The sequence below is a fragment of the Dysidea avara genome, chromosome 5, assembly GCF_963678975.1.
Source record: "Dysidea avara chromosome 5, odDysAvar1.4, whole genome shotgun sequence".
Classification (NCBI taxonomy): domain Eukaryota; kingdom Metazoa; phylum Porifera; class Demospongiae; order Dictyoceratida; family Dysideidae; genus Dysidea; species Dysidea avara.
The window spans coordinates 24,155,880-24,170,142 of record NC_089276.1 but is presented as its reverse complement, the minus strand read 5'-3'; the positions used below and the strand labels follow the sequence as shown (position 1 = coordinate 24,170,142).

Here is a 14,263-nt window from a genome sequence, read left to right as displayed (position 1 = left end):
TACTATATTTGGCCACCTGTAAGTGTTTTGTTATGTATTATGTATTATTCACGCAAAATGTCTCTGGGATGATTTTTAAAGGCGGGGTTTTGGGCGGCGCACGGAATTTTCTAGGTGATTCCTACTTTACCTGTACTACGTACCATACTGTACATTTGATTATTTATTGCATATAAACACTGTAGTTTCATGCCCATGTACAGTACTCTGTACTCCATGCAACCATGTTGACAACATGTATCAACGTGTACAGACATGAGACTAACTCTTAATTTAAATGCTTGGAAACACTTCCTTCTAAAATCAAAATATTTAGTGTTTCAATTCCTTTCAAGTATAATTTTGAAAAGTGTTTTAAAAACCATAAGAATTTGGAACAAACCAATTCTTATCATAAGTTGCAATCAATCGATTCATTACAAACAATAGCCTGTTTGAAAAGCATGCCAACCTGGGATGGGGCCTGAGGGCTTCCAGGAAATTTAAAGAAATAAGACCTCAAGGTGACATCACTGAGTGGCTTATCAGAACAACATTTATTTAAATAATTATTAGGGTTACTGCTCTACGTCTTAAGGTATCAGGATCTTAAACGAGCTATAGTATTAAAATCTTTTACTAAACACAAGCTAACCAGGAATCAGACCTTCAGAAATTAAATATATGAATGATTTCGGCTGCAGTTTATTTCATTAGGTAATATAATTCTATATAGAACATTAGTGGATATTGATAAAGGCCACCACCCTATTAACTGTGTTTATGTATGTCTGTACACATGTTATACTGTCCATAATAAAAAAAAAATGCTTGACTGCTATATTAGAGTGACTGCTCTATCAGCTAGAATATCCTTAGTTATTCATGCGAAGTATCTGGGCGTTGACAATTGTGACAAACATTTAAACTGGACTAAACATGTTAAGCCAAAGCAAATTCTGCAAGAGGTTTCCTACAACATAACTTGTGTAAATGTTCTCATCAAATCAAATACTTCTCTATACTACTTATGTCTGCCCCTTGGCCTGCAGCATATAGAAAGTAGAAATCATGTTTTATCAGAGCAAGAGGCCATGTTCAGCGTGTTGTTTACATAATGTGGTCAGTTTTAACTTCAAAGAAATTGTTTATATAGAGAATAATTTGCTATCACTTAAGTGAACACTTACCATAACTTTAGTAGCAAATGGACTCATTTACTCTGTCTTTGTGATGCATGCATATACATCTCTGTTGCATCGTTATTCTTTTAGATGATAAAATTCAACAATGCCTATATATATGAGTGATTTTTGCTACCACATAGTGCAACTAGGTAACAAGCTATACAGTAGCCACAATTATCATGCCTCAGAGTTAAACCTGGATGTGCAAAACATTGGTGACTGTTCCCATTACACTAATCCATTTTTTCAGGTTGCTTCATTAGAAGTTAACATGTTGTTTAGCTATGTACTTCCATCTTGTTAATACAATAATTTACATTACAATACATTCATAAGAAACTATATAACATTATAGTCTGGAGAATGGCCATGAAGTAGGATATGGAGTTGTCGGGGAGGCACAGGTAACTACAGTAATGAAAACTGGGTTGATGTCAGAAATCGGAGCCAGTTTTCAGACTGATTATTAAATGGCAAAGACATGCCCATACCTGTGGTGTAATTCATTGCATTCACACATAGTAGCTGATCAGTGGAGTAGAGCATTTCATCAATATCAGGGTATTCATTTGCTAAGTAGGAAAATCTTGGTGAGATGATAGTAAAATCCTGTTCTTATACTGGTGTTCTTTCATTGGATGGTAAAATTGATGTCCAGAAATGATGTCAAGTGTCAGTCGAATTCACTGACACTATTTTCTCTGTGACTGAAGGGGTAACACCAGGAGACACCATTATTTAATTTATCAGTATCCAGAGCCGGACTAAAATTAATAGAGCTGGCACATTATCCTTAACAGAGCAGTTATGGCTTTAAATTTTTTCCGGCTGCATTCTTGGTGTATATACGTATGTACATATGCAAGGTCCGATTTAGGGGGTGCATGGGGGGCACAGTTGCAGTTGCATCTAAAGCATTCGTGGGAAATGAAAACATGGAAAGAGTGAGAAGAGAAGAGCTAGTCTCTTCTAGGAATCAACAGGAGGGGATAAAACTATTTAAAAGCTGCTAAACATCAAAATACTCTAATAGAACTGTCAACTACTCTAATAGAACACTCGTCATTAAAATTCTTTAAACTATAAACTGTGAGCTATAAAGTATAAACTTTAAACTGAGCGGGGAAACACGATACTTGGCAGCCTGGTCGAAATCCTGTGCACGTGATTTAAAACCACTGTCGCACGTGATTAGTACGTATGCTTAAAAAACTCAGGTGAGTATTTTCCGAGGTATTTTCAGTGTTTAACTCATGTAACTGTACTTGTGTTAGTCTCGCAGTGACTCTCTGATGACATCAAGATACCCATTCGTCAGTTTGGACTCATTTCGACGGAAATGTAAGATGCATCAGTACAGTATAGAGTTGGTCAACTTTGAGTGCTGGCCACTGCCGTAAAGCTTCAATCAAGAGTGTGTCGTGTGGCCCAAGAAGCCGGCGCGCCACACCGTGAGCATATTCGATTTTCACACATATGTAGCTCTGTGATTCCTTATCCGATTGGAACCAAATTTGCTACAGAAGTGCTGGCCAGGTAGGGTAGCCTACATACCAAATTTGAAAAAAAAATCGCTCCAGCCATTTCCGAGATACGAGCGGCCAAAATTTCGTTTTGATTTTCTTCGTTTATTTTTCTTTTCGCACAATTTGCAAAATCTGCCATAAAACACCAATTCATGCTTCAATCGGGCTGAAATTTGGCCCACTTAAAGGGCTAATTACAGCGGATCTCAGTACCAAGTTTGGTAGGAATCCGATAAACATTCATGGAGCTATGACCTATTATTCGCATAAAATAAGATCAAATTGTCACGCCCACAGGGTAAACCGCTTGAAGAAATAAGCTGAAAATTGCTATGTAGATGGAGTAGTCATTGTAGGAGTGCCTTTTTGTGGCTTGAAAGGAATCCAGATAAAGGCCATCAAGATATGACCCAAATCCCAACCTGTGTCACAATTATGCACCTATCAATGTAATCCCCAACTACCAGGGATACGGGCTGAGGTAAAAGGTGGGGATTTACATCACAGAAAATTACTATTTGCCACCTACTGGGAAAGTATTGGCGATACAAACCCTGACCCAGTCTCAACTAGCAAACCCTGGGGATAGTGGGGCTAGGAGGGGATTTGTATGATTTATGTGGCGTTCAGGCGTTGGTCAAGAGATTCGGGTTGTGAGTGTGTTCGAGTGGATTCTAGTAGCTATAGCTATCATCTGAGAAACTCCTTTCTAAAGGCACACACCTTTGCTTCAGTAAATTTCTTAGTGAAGACATACATGTCTGGGAAATTTGGCGATTGATTCCCCACCATCCCCGAGTTTCCCCCACCCTCAGCCCGTAAATGATAGTTGGGCATTACATTGATAGGCACATTACGCGATCGAATTTTATGAAAAAAAAACTATTAGTATTTACTCCTACCAGGAAAACCGCTTAGAGCAATGAGCTGAGAATTGGTATGCAGCTGGAATAATCATTGTAAAACTACTTGCAGTAGTACTGAAGAATCGGATTACAAACCACTTAGTTATGATTATAAAACGAACTACTTGTAGCAAAAGCGAGATTGAGATAATATAGAACAGTCACCCTAATAGAGCATTCAGCTGCTGAGATACTCGAATAGAACAGTCACCATGCAGCTATAAATAAATGGCTCTAGCAATTCAGACCATTACAAGTTACCCTGTAGGGAGATCAGCTTGAAACCAATTCACCCTGTAGAGAGTTCAGCCACAAACAAATCACCTTGTACAGAGTTCAGCTACAAGCAATTAATTAAGTCACCCTGCAGAGAGATCAGCTGAAAACAAATTACCCTGTAGAGAGTTCAGCTAGAAAAACTCACCTTGTAGAGAGATCAGTTACAAACAAGTCACCCTGTAAAGAGTTCAGCTACAAACAAATCACCCTAGTGATATCAGATAGAAACAACTCACCCTGTAGAAAGATCAGTTACAAGCAAATCACCCTGTAGAGAGATCAACTAAAAACAGGTAGCCCTGTAGAGAGATTAGCTAGAAACAAGTTACTCTATGTAGAGTTCAGCTACAAGCAAATCACCCTGTGGAGAGATCAGCTAGAAATAAGTCACCTTGTAGAGAGATCAGCTAGAAGCCAGTCACCCTGAAGAGAGTTCAGCTACAAACAAATTACCCTGTTAGATTAGTTAGAAACAAGTTACCCTGTAGAATGCAGCTACCACCCTATAGAGAGATCAGCTAGAAACAAGTCACCCTGTAGAGAGATCAGCTAGAAACAAGTCACCCAGAGTTTGGCTGCATACAATCACCCTGTAGAGAGTTCATCTACAAACAATTAACAAGTCACCCGTAGAGAGAGAGGTTAGAAACAAGTCACCCATTCAACTACACTTTAGTTACCCTGTAGAGAGTTCAACTTTGAACAAGTCACCTTGTATACGTAGAGAGTTCAGCTACAGTACAAAAAAAATCTTGCTGTAGAGAGATCAGCTACAGGCAAATCATGCTGTAGATAGATCAACTATAAAAAGTTACCCTGTAGAGACATCAGCTAGAAATAAGTCACCCTGTAGAAAGATCAGCTAGAATCAAGTCACCATGTAGAGAGTTTAGCTACAAACAAATACTCTGTAGAGAGACCCTATACAGAATTCAGCTACACACAAATCACCCTAGAGAGATCAGCTGCAAACAAATCACCCTGTAGAGAGTTCAGGTCACCCTGTAGAGAGATTAGCTAAAGAAATGTTACCCTGCAGAGTGTTCAACTACAAACAAATTACCTTGCAGAGAGCTAAATTTTGGGAGTTGCTGTAGTTTATTTTTGTTAACTTAATGCAATGTATAACATGTATATGCAGTATATTATTTGTTGTGCATGTTCAAATAATTATACATATTATGTGCTGTATTACTTGATCATACTTTACTTTCACTGTTAGTAGTTTCTATAGTATTCACCCCTGCCAAATGATTTTGGCATGTTTACATTTTCACTTCTCTTGCTACAATAACAATAATTATTGTCGTTCACCTGTATGCTAGCTATAACAATTCCCTTGCCCCTGCATGTATCTAGTATAGGAACTAGCTGGTTTTTAAAGTAAAAGTATGAAGTACTATAGACATTTTAATGAACAATTCTACATACGAGGTTCCACCAGACAAATACGTGGAGAAATATACATGCAGCCTAAAAAGAAAGGACTTTTTAAACTCCAGTTAGCAAATTGTGATGTATGCAAAAGTTACATATATACAGCCAATGCATGTGGCCCTCCAGAATTAATTGTAATATGTGTGTTCATTGCACAAAATTAAATGATACAAGATTATTGCCAATCGTTATACAATATGAGCACTCTCTTAATTCCCATTGCAAGGGTTGCCTGATATGTATGTACATCAGCAAGTGCAGTGTTCACTTCTTCCTAGAACTCCAGAATCAGTTTTATCTTAATATACATAGATGTATATTACAGCAATGGTATAATCTAGTTATCGTGCTCTAAGGTCATTTTGACTAGCTATAAATTATTCAATCTTCTACAGATACAACCATATCATGGTGGTGGTAGGGGGGGGGTAAGGGACAGTGGTAAGATTGTTAGCATGTTTGTGTGTATAGATATAGGTTTCAGGATGAGCCAAGTTGTGAAAGCGTGACATTGGTTGATGATGTTCTGACTTCATATTACACTGTGTTGTGCGTTTTATCATAAATGCACTTTAATAACTCTATGATTTCTATAGTTCATTCATGCCGTCTATTGTCTCAGTGGCGGATCCAGGATGGGGCATTTGGGGCAAATGCCCCCCCCCCCCCCCCTTCAAGAAATTGCATACAAGATCGAGATACTCTAATAGAGCAGTCAATTACTCTAATAAAGCAGTCACAATGTTCATGAGGCAGTGTAGCTTACCTATGAAGCTACAAATAGGATTTTATTTTACATAACAGATGTGATATAGTTGGTAAGGATAACTAGCTATTATTGTTGTGACCTTTTTTTTTTTTTGGTCTTCAACTGTTTTTCAGAAAGGTGCCCCCCCCCTCTTTCGAAACTCTGGATCCGCCCCTGTGTCTATCATACAGAGCTTTAACTGTGATGATAGATGTGCAGTTGGTACATTCATGTATACACCCCATTCTTTTGTTCTATTGTTAAAATTTGCTATGTATTTGCCAGTATAAACTATGCATATATGAATAGGATGGAGCCTACATAACACATCCTTTCTATTATACATATGTGTCCAATATACCAACTTTGAAGATTTTTAACTTCAGATTGGAAAAGGCTATTGACGTGAAATTTGGTCAGAAGTGAGCACCAACATAGGTTAATAACTGGAGAAAATTGCTGGCTTATATGTTACTTGAATGGCAAGTTATGGTCTCTCAAGTTCATGGAATTGGATGTGTGTGAAAGACCCCTTTTCGCAAATCTGGTCACATAATACATAATCAAACAGTATGGTAGTACCGTTTAAGTAGGGATCGCCTAGAAACTTTTGTGCACCACCCAAAATTCTGCCTTTAAAAATCATCCTAGAGACATTTTACGTGATGTAAATTACCTGTACGGAATAGTACTAGTCCATATAATATATAAAGTGGCATTAAATATAACAAAACACTTACAAGTGGCTGGATATAGAATTTTTTAAAAATTGGCAAAACTCGAATTTTAGTCTCACTGCCTCACTCACTGACCACAGTCACAAGGCTAGAGGCCAAACGAAGCAGCGCATGGCCACAATTTTATGCCACAATAACAAACTCACCAGTGGGATGTGCCTTTTGGGGTTCCGACGAGTATAGGTCCTCTGCACCTTGTCTTGTCTTTTATCTTCAATCAGGCTGCTTGTCTTCTTCATCCAATGAAACCATATTGAGGCATTATTTTCCTGTTTCAACTCATTCTTTCAGCAACATATATAGACGCCACAGAATTATTTCAGAGCTGGATTTCGGAAGTGCTTCAGTCCTGGCACTACTATAAGACTAAATATGTGCAAGTTTGCAATAGGGATCTCGTCGTTTGCGATAGGCTCACAACCACTCCCTTCAATTAAAGATCTAGGTTGACTAATAACGATAGAGTACGGAGACCACACCTCTTAGCAATCTAGAAGCCGTAAACACAATGACCTCACCCCTTATTGGTTTAGCTGACTTGAGATATACTCTAATACAACAGTCATGTATGATATTCTAATAGAACAGTCACAAGTTACATTGTAGCTATCTGTGCTGCAACAAAAACTAAACAAACTAATATTTTAAATTAAAAGTGAAGTAGGGATCTACGCAGCAAAAAGTAGTAAACAAGAGATGAATGATGGTGTTACAGCATAGCTCAGTGGGAAAGTCCCTACTTTGGCACATTAGCTATAACAATTATTTTGTTCAATGCCAAAGTGGGGAGTTTCCACTGAGCTATGCTGTAGTACCATCATTCATCTCTTTTTTACTACTTTTTGTTGCAAAGCTCCCTACTTCACTTTTAAATTTACAATTTTTTTAAATACTAGTAATTATATATGCATGACTGTATTGTAATGCATATTACAATTGATGATGCTGTATACTGTTATTTCATAGCTTCACTCAGACCAGAACTAAAGGACTTGGTGGAACATGTTACTCCACAGTATGCCATACACTGGAAAGAAATAGGGATACTCATTGGTGTACCTGTTGGAGAATTACAGGCCATTGAACTTGGTCATCCTACTATGCCTAAAGTGTGTTGCAATGAAATGTTCACAAAGTGGCTTGAGTGTGATGTACATGCCAATTGGGACAAAGTATTTGCTGCTATTGATTCTCCAGCAGTTCCAAAACCTATAATATGCAAAATGCCTGGTAGTGGTAAGTACAGATATGTGTGCATCAGTCACTGGCTTGCTAGGGCTTAACCTAGGTGCACAAGCCAAGGCAAAAAAGTGGTTTGACACTTATCTTAGCTCAAAGCAATGAAAGTTGATCAATTAATTATATGTATGTAGACAAACGAGTGTAAACGTACATAGAAGTATGGGTATTGTGCAAATAATATTAACTGTCAATTAGATTTTTAAAGTTTTGTAATGCTGTACAGTTAATTATAGTATCTGGTAATTTGTTCCACAATTTAATTGCATCTGGATGTTGACACTTGGATATAGTTGCTTGAATGACCTCTGGTGGGTAGGCACCGGCCGATTATGCCAGCATAATTTAAAGCATAATAGGTGACCAAAAGCATCAAGCATAATGCCAGCATAATAGGGACGATGTTTGAAAATTTAATTAAAATGCGCAATACGCTCGCCTGAAAGAAAGCAAATATTCACTGCCAATAGTATTATTAGTGCATTTCATATTTAAAAACACATAATATAACTTATTAAACAGTTTCTTTGTTGGTTATTCACACTTTGCAGAAATAAGATCGAGATACTCTAATAGAGCAGTCACTTACTCTAATACAGCAGTCAGGAAAGGCTGATATACTCTAATAAAACAGTCAGCTCTAGAGCATAATGTTGATTTTGAAAGCATAATTTTGAGCATAATAGGCTTAATTTTTGAGCAATGCTCAAAAGCATAATAGGTAAAATTTTGGGCATAATAGGCCGGTGCCTACTGGTGGGTAAATTATTCCTGATGAAAGAGTTCCCTGTTTCAATTTCAACAAGATTATTAACAATTTTGTACATCATTGCCAGTCTTAGGTTGTCCCTTCTAACTTTAAGTGTTATCCTATATGACATGTTAGTGACACTATATAAAACACTTGAAAAATCATTGCACGCAAGTATTGCTGGTCTCCTTTGTACTTTTTCTAGCTCATCAATATTACTCAGAGTATAGGGTGACTAAACTACGCTATAATGTGAGTTGCACTAAAGAAAGACGACATCTTTCCCTTACAGTTATTGGGCTTTGTCTTAAATTACACTGCAGAAATGCTCGGACATTAGCTATTAACTGCTTTGTTGCATACAAAATTAACGTGGAAGTTCCTTCGTCAATATAAACTCCCAAGTACTTGGCTTGTGGAACTTGCTGAATCTTAATGTTGTTAATGAAATATTGGGCAGTAAAATAAGATCGAACTACTCTAATAGAGCAGTCATTCACATATAACATCCAAAAATATTTTTACACAAAAAATTTTTATCACAAAAAAATTGCATGAAAGTAGTTACTCTTAGATATTCACATTTTTCAGGATTAAATTTCATTATTGAGCATTCAGCCAATTCCTGTAGCCTGCTAATATCCTCTTGTAGGGTTTTACTATCCTCTGGAGAATGAATCTTCTGTACAGTAGAGCATCATCTGCATACAACTTTAAAGTGATGTCATTCACATAGCAATTAAATAATAAAGGATAAATATTAACAAATAACAAAAATAATCATACAGTAAGATATTACTGTATAGTAGGGACCACAAAGGAGTAGGCGTGGCCCACAAAATAACATCACCCAAAAACCAGTCTCAATTTTCCCAGACGACAGTATTGGTTAGGTAAAAACCAAGCTTTCAAATCGACCCGAAACGCTTTCAACAAGTTGCTATGGAATTTTTTTTTTAATTATTATTTAACGGAATTTTCTATGACTGACTGACTGACTGCCTGACTGACTGACTTACTGATGCCTTCAGACAAGTATAACTCGATAATGGCTAAGGCTACGGGCTTGATTTATTCACTGTTCGACGTCGCTTCAGCCCAAGAGGTGCCTTTTGGCATACTGCAGTACGTACAACGTATTCTTCATGGACTTACCAGTGTCCTCCTTTGTGTCCCATTCATCTTTACTGACAGTAAGAAGTGTCGATTTGGCAGTAGCATGTGGTGGCTTCCCTTCATAATGGAAATTGTCCGTATTTTCATAGTAGCTATTTTTATAGCAGAGGTGCTTTTCAAACAGTTCTTGATTCGTTCTGCTGTGGTTGAACATAGCCGACAACGAAGCGTATTGGATACTTCACTTTTCAGACAAAAATTGATATAACTGGGGCGTGCGGCACCATTTATTTCGGTATGCATTGATTGCAGAGGTGCTCTCTTAACAGTTCTAGATCCGAAATGTTGTGTAACAGGTTGAACATAGCTGACAACGAAGCGTAATGGATACTTCACTTTCAGACGATAGTTGATATAGCTGGGGTGTGCGGCACCATTTCAGATGCGGTATGCATGGGTTCACCAGTCATAATAATAATATTTACAAAAAAAGTTAACAAACAAGTACACAGAAAATTTTGGATCAACTAGAGTAGGGACCATGGCACATTGATAAAAAATACTGAAACAAGCTGGAGTAGTGCACGATAATTACATCACAGTAAAACAATAAGAAGCTATTGTCAAGATACCATAATGGAAATGCATAGTAGGGATATAACACTTCTTATTGTTTTATTGTGATTTAATATCATGCACTACTCCAGCTTGTTTCAGTACTTTTTATTGATGTGCTATGGTCCCTACTCTAGTTGAAAATTCAAATTTTTTTGTGTACTTGTAAATAAATTAAAGCTAGCAACTTATGCCATGTAGATGTGGGCCTCAAACATACTCTTATTATAGGAGGGTTAATCATCACTCTCAGCTGCTTGTTTTCTAAAAGTTGAAAGTTTTTTTAGAACTGGTGCTGACATCAGTATCACTCCCAAGAAATAGGGTCTGGTTTGCTGGACCATGGAGGATTGTAAACACTTCATAGATAGTACAGTACAAAATGTTTATGATATTAGATAAGACTATTGAGTGTTTAGTAATGATTAACTTGTGTCCATGGGAATAGTTTGGGTGAATTTGCTGTGTGGCCTGTAGCATAGGGAGACAGTTTTCAAGGGTTTCAGGGAACATACATTTGAAATTTAGATATAAAGTTCCCAGCAGGAACCTAGCATACCATTTAGTTTTGGCAGCAAAAAAGTTAGTGAGTAACAGCATGCAGTACAGCACAACAGTACGACTCTAGTAGAACATTCATATAAATAATGTAGTTATTTGTAATTTATGACTATGTTGATACTTTTTCATCAGGATGGATTTATTGTTATATGTTGTATATCACATGTCATTAGGTATTGTTTCATCAACGGATGCTAAAAGACAGAAATTGAGCAGTGTTCTGAGTCTAGCTGTGGTTTCATTAAAGGCTCAGTACCGTAACCGATCTCCACCATGCTCTGATGACTTGTCTGAACTTCCAGTGCTAAAATATGTCCAGCTAGCATTAGTTAATAAAAGGCCTATCAAGAACGAACAGCAATATTTGGATGAATTCACCAAGCATTCACTTCTAAGAGAGCGAGACGTTATTCACAACATCAAAGATAAGTTACACAGTATTGAGGAAATATTTCATTACAACAGTGAGCCATGTCCATCTAGAATACTGATAGAAGGTGGTCCAGGGGTTGGAAAAACTACTTTGGTATACAAAATTTGCCATGAATGGTCCAATGAAGCAATCTTAAATGAATTTAAAATTGTACTGCTCTTGATGTTAAGAAACTTCTGGGACATGTCCCTAAAAGATGCCATACAATCTTTACTTGGCAGTGAAGCATGTTTAGAGTTATATGAGTCACTAGGATCAAATGTGATGTTGATATTAGATGGGTATGATGAAATGAGTGCTTCTTGGCAAGCCGATCAATTTTTAAATGATATACTGAATTACCGTAAACTACCTAATGCAACACTTGTCATTGCATGCAGACCGCATGCCTGTGTACACCTTAAAAGTTTTGAGAGGAGAATAGAAGTACTAGGCTTTGACAAGGAGCAGATATATCAGTTTGTCAAAAATTCTCTTTCTGAAGACATTGGCTTGTCTACAAAAGAATTTACAGACATTCTTGAAACGAATCCCTACATTTCTTGTTTACTTCATATTCCAATGTGCTTGACAATGATTGTTGAAATCTATCAACAAAACACAATTTTACCAGCTAATCCAAATCTAACAGAACTTCTGAAGCTCTTTGTTACATGCATGATTGAAAGGCACCGTAAAAAATATCCTACAGCTGTGAAAGTGTGCAACCATGAAAAGCAGCAAATCATTTCTATGATGTTACCTGATGTGCCTGCTGAAGCTATAAACATGATTCTTCTCCTTAGTAAAGTTGCATATAATGGTTTCTTTGAATGGTTGGGTACAATGAATGGAGATAGCTCCTTGAAAAGTCCAAAAATCGTCTTTACCCAAGAAGAACTGGTTCATTGTGGTCTTACAACTGTTGACGGAAGTGGATTCTTTCAAACTGCTCATGTGTATAAGATACCCAGGAGTACGACTACCTATAATTTCATCAATTTCACTTTGCAAGAATTCTTTTGTGCACTTCATATTTGTTTATTGCCTACTGATGCACAGAACAGGATAATTAAAGAACACTTTGAGGTCTTCCCATACATGTTTAGTTACTTCTTTGGTCTTTGCAAATCATTACCACCTAGTATATTTCAATTTGTTTGCTCAAAGTTAACAGATTTGGAGTGTGCAAACACCAGAGAGAATGTGACCATATTTAACTGCGCCATAAAATGTATCTGTGAGGCTTCAAGGACTAACGAGAGTGAAATTTCATTGTCATCATCTTTCAAAGTAGATATGAGTTACCAAACTTTATTTCCGTATGATTGCTTGTGTATTTCTTATTTACTGTGCCATTTTGAAGTATCGCAGCTAAGATTATGGGTATGCAGTATTGGAGATGATGGGGCAGAACAGTTGGCTAAGCACATCACCACAAATTCTGTTAGTAACATAAAAGAGTTAGATCTCCACTGGAACAACTTTACCAGTGATGGGATTGAACACATTATGAAGATAGTGATTTCTAGTAAGTGTAGTAGATTAGTGACGTTGAAAGCCAGATATATATGGACATACATATATACTACACTGCATAGTGCATAATTTAGCACATTTTTATATTACTATGAAGTCTTATAAATATATGAAATGCATCAGTGTATTTTGTGTAATTGTCAATCAAAATATTCTTTTTACAGATATTAATACATTGACAAAGATAGATCTGGGACGTAACCCATTTAATGACAAAGGGATTGAGTTATTAACTAGTGCCCTCCGCTGTTGTGATACTGTGGTGCATGAGTTATCAATATGGCAGTGTGAAATTTCAGCCAAAGGCGCAAAGTGTCTTGCTAAAATGCTAGAGACAAACAAGACTATAAGAATTCTCAAGATGGATGGAAATCATATTGGTAATGAAGGAACTATTGCCATAGCCAGTGTACTGAATAAAATTGCACTTTCCAAGTTGTATCTCAATCATTGTGGCTTTAGTTACCATGGGGCAGAATCACTGGTGAACAAGTTAAAGACCAGTTGCAACAATGATAATCTAGTGTTGTATTTACAGAGAAATGCTATCACGTTACATGGAGCTCGTTTGATGGCATCATTGGCAAGTTATGTGAAAGAAGTAAGAATTGATGAAAAATACATGGAAGATGTTGAAGTACAGAAATTCATGCAAAAACAACATAGCTAGCTGGTAGTAAATCCTGTAAATGTTAGCTGGAAGAAATTTTTGCACAAAATTTGTGTACTGTATGTCTTAAATGGTTGGGTTGTAGATACTCATGGGTCATGTACATAATTATATTTGTAATAGTAACATGTTGTATTAAATGATTAAGCAGCATTTCGATAAGTTTCAAAATAACAATGCAGTTTTTAAAATATAAAATACTTGTACTGCTATGTATGTATATATATATATATATATATATATATACATACCACTTTCACACCTCAGATCAAAGGAAAGCCAGTGCACATATATCACATTTCACACTGACTCAAAATGTTAAATGGAGTTTAACTAGTTAAACTAAGTTAATGTTGCAGTCAAGCATGCGTGTGTGTTTTATGATAGTGACTAACCCGAAGCTCCACCATGACTAGGGGGAAGATGGGGCAGGTACACACATGAGAAGGGTTGGCCATAATTGGGGAATAACATTGCGTATGCGTTACAAGAAAAAGGCATGTGGAGAAGTGTTAGAACACATGGTGCTACATGCATAGCGAATCTTGTCCCACCCATACCA

The 14,263-nt window shown here is 36.9% G+C and overlaps 1 protein-coding gene across 1 annotated transcript; it reads left to right on the top strand.

Moving 5' to 3' along the window:
• Positions 1-2,350: 2,350 nt before the first annotated feature.
• LOC136256369 (NACHT, LRR and PYD domains-containing protein 12-like) lies at positions 2,351-13,870 on the top strand. The gene is made up of 5 exons (XM_066049308.1): positions 2,351-2,383; positions 2,441-2,507; positions 7,765-8,034; positions 11,254-13,023; positions 13,196-13,870. Exons 2-5 carry the CDS (start codon positions 2,459-2,461, stop codon positions 13,699-13,701), a joined length of 2,595 nt encoding a protein of 864 aa, XP_065905380.1. The 5' UTR covers positions 2,351-2,383; positions 2,441-2,458; the 3' UTR covers positions 13,702-13,870.
• Positions 13,871-14,263: the final 393 nt, after the last annotated feature.

What these genes read in the sequence shown, in the direction of transcription:
- LOC136256369 (XM_066049308.1), top strand. Translation starts at nt 2,459, where the DNA reads ATGACATCAAGATACCCATTCGTCAGTTTGGACTCATTTCGACGGAAA. An exon ending in GGACTCATTTCGACGGAAAT is followed by an intron (nt 2,508 to 7,764) that starts GTAAGATGCATC and finishes GTTATTTCATAG; the next exon opens with CTTCACTCAGACCAGAACTA. An exon ending in TATGAAGATAGTGATTTCTA is followed by an intron (nt 13,024 to 13,195) that starts GTAAGTGTAGTA and finishes TTCTTTTTACAG; the next exon opens with ATATTAATACATTGACAAAG.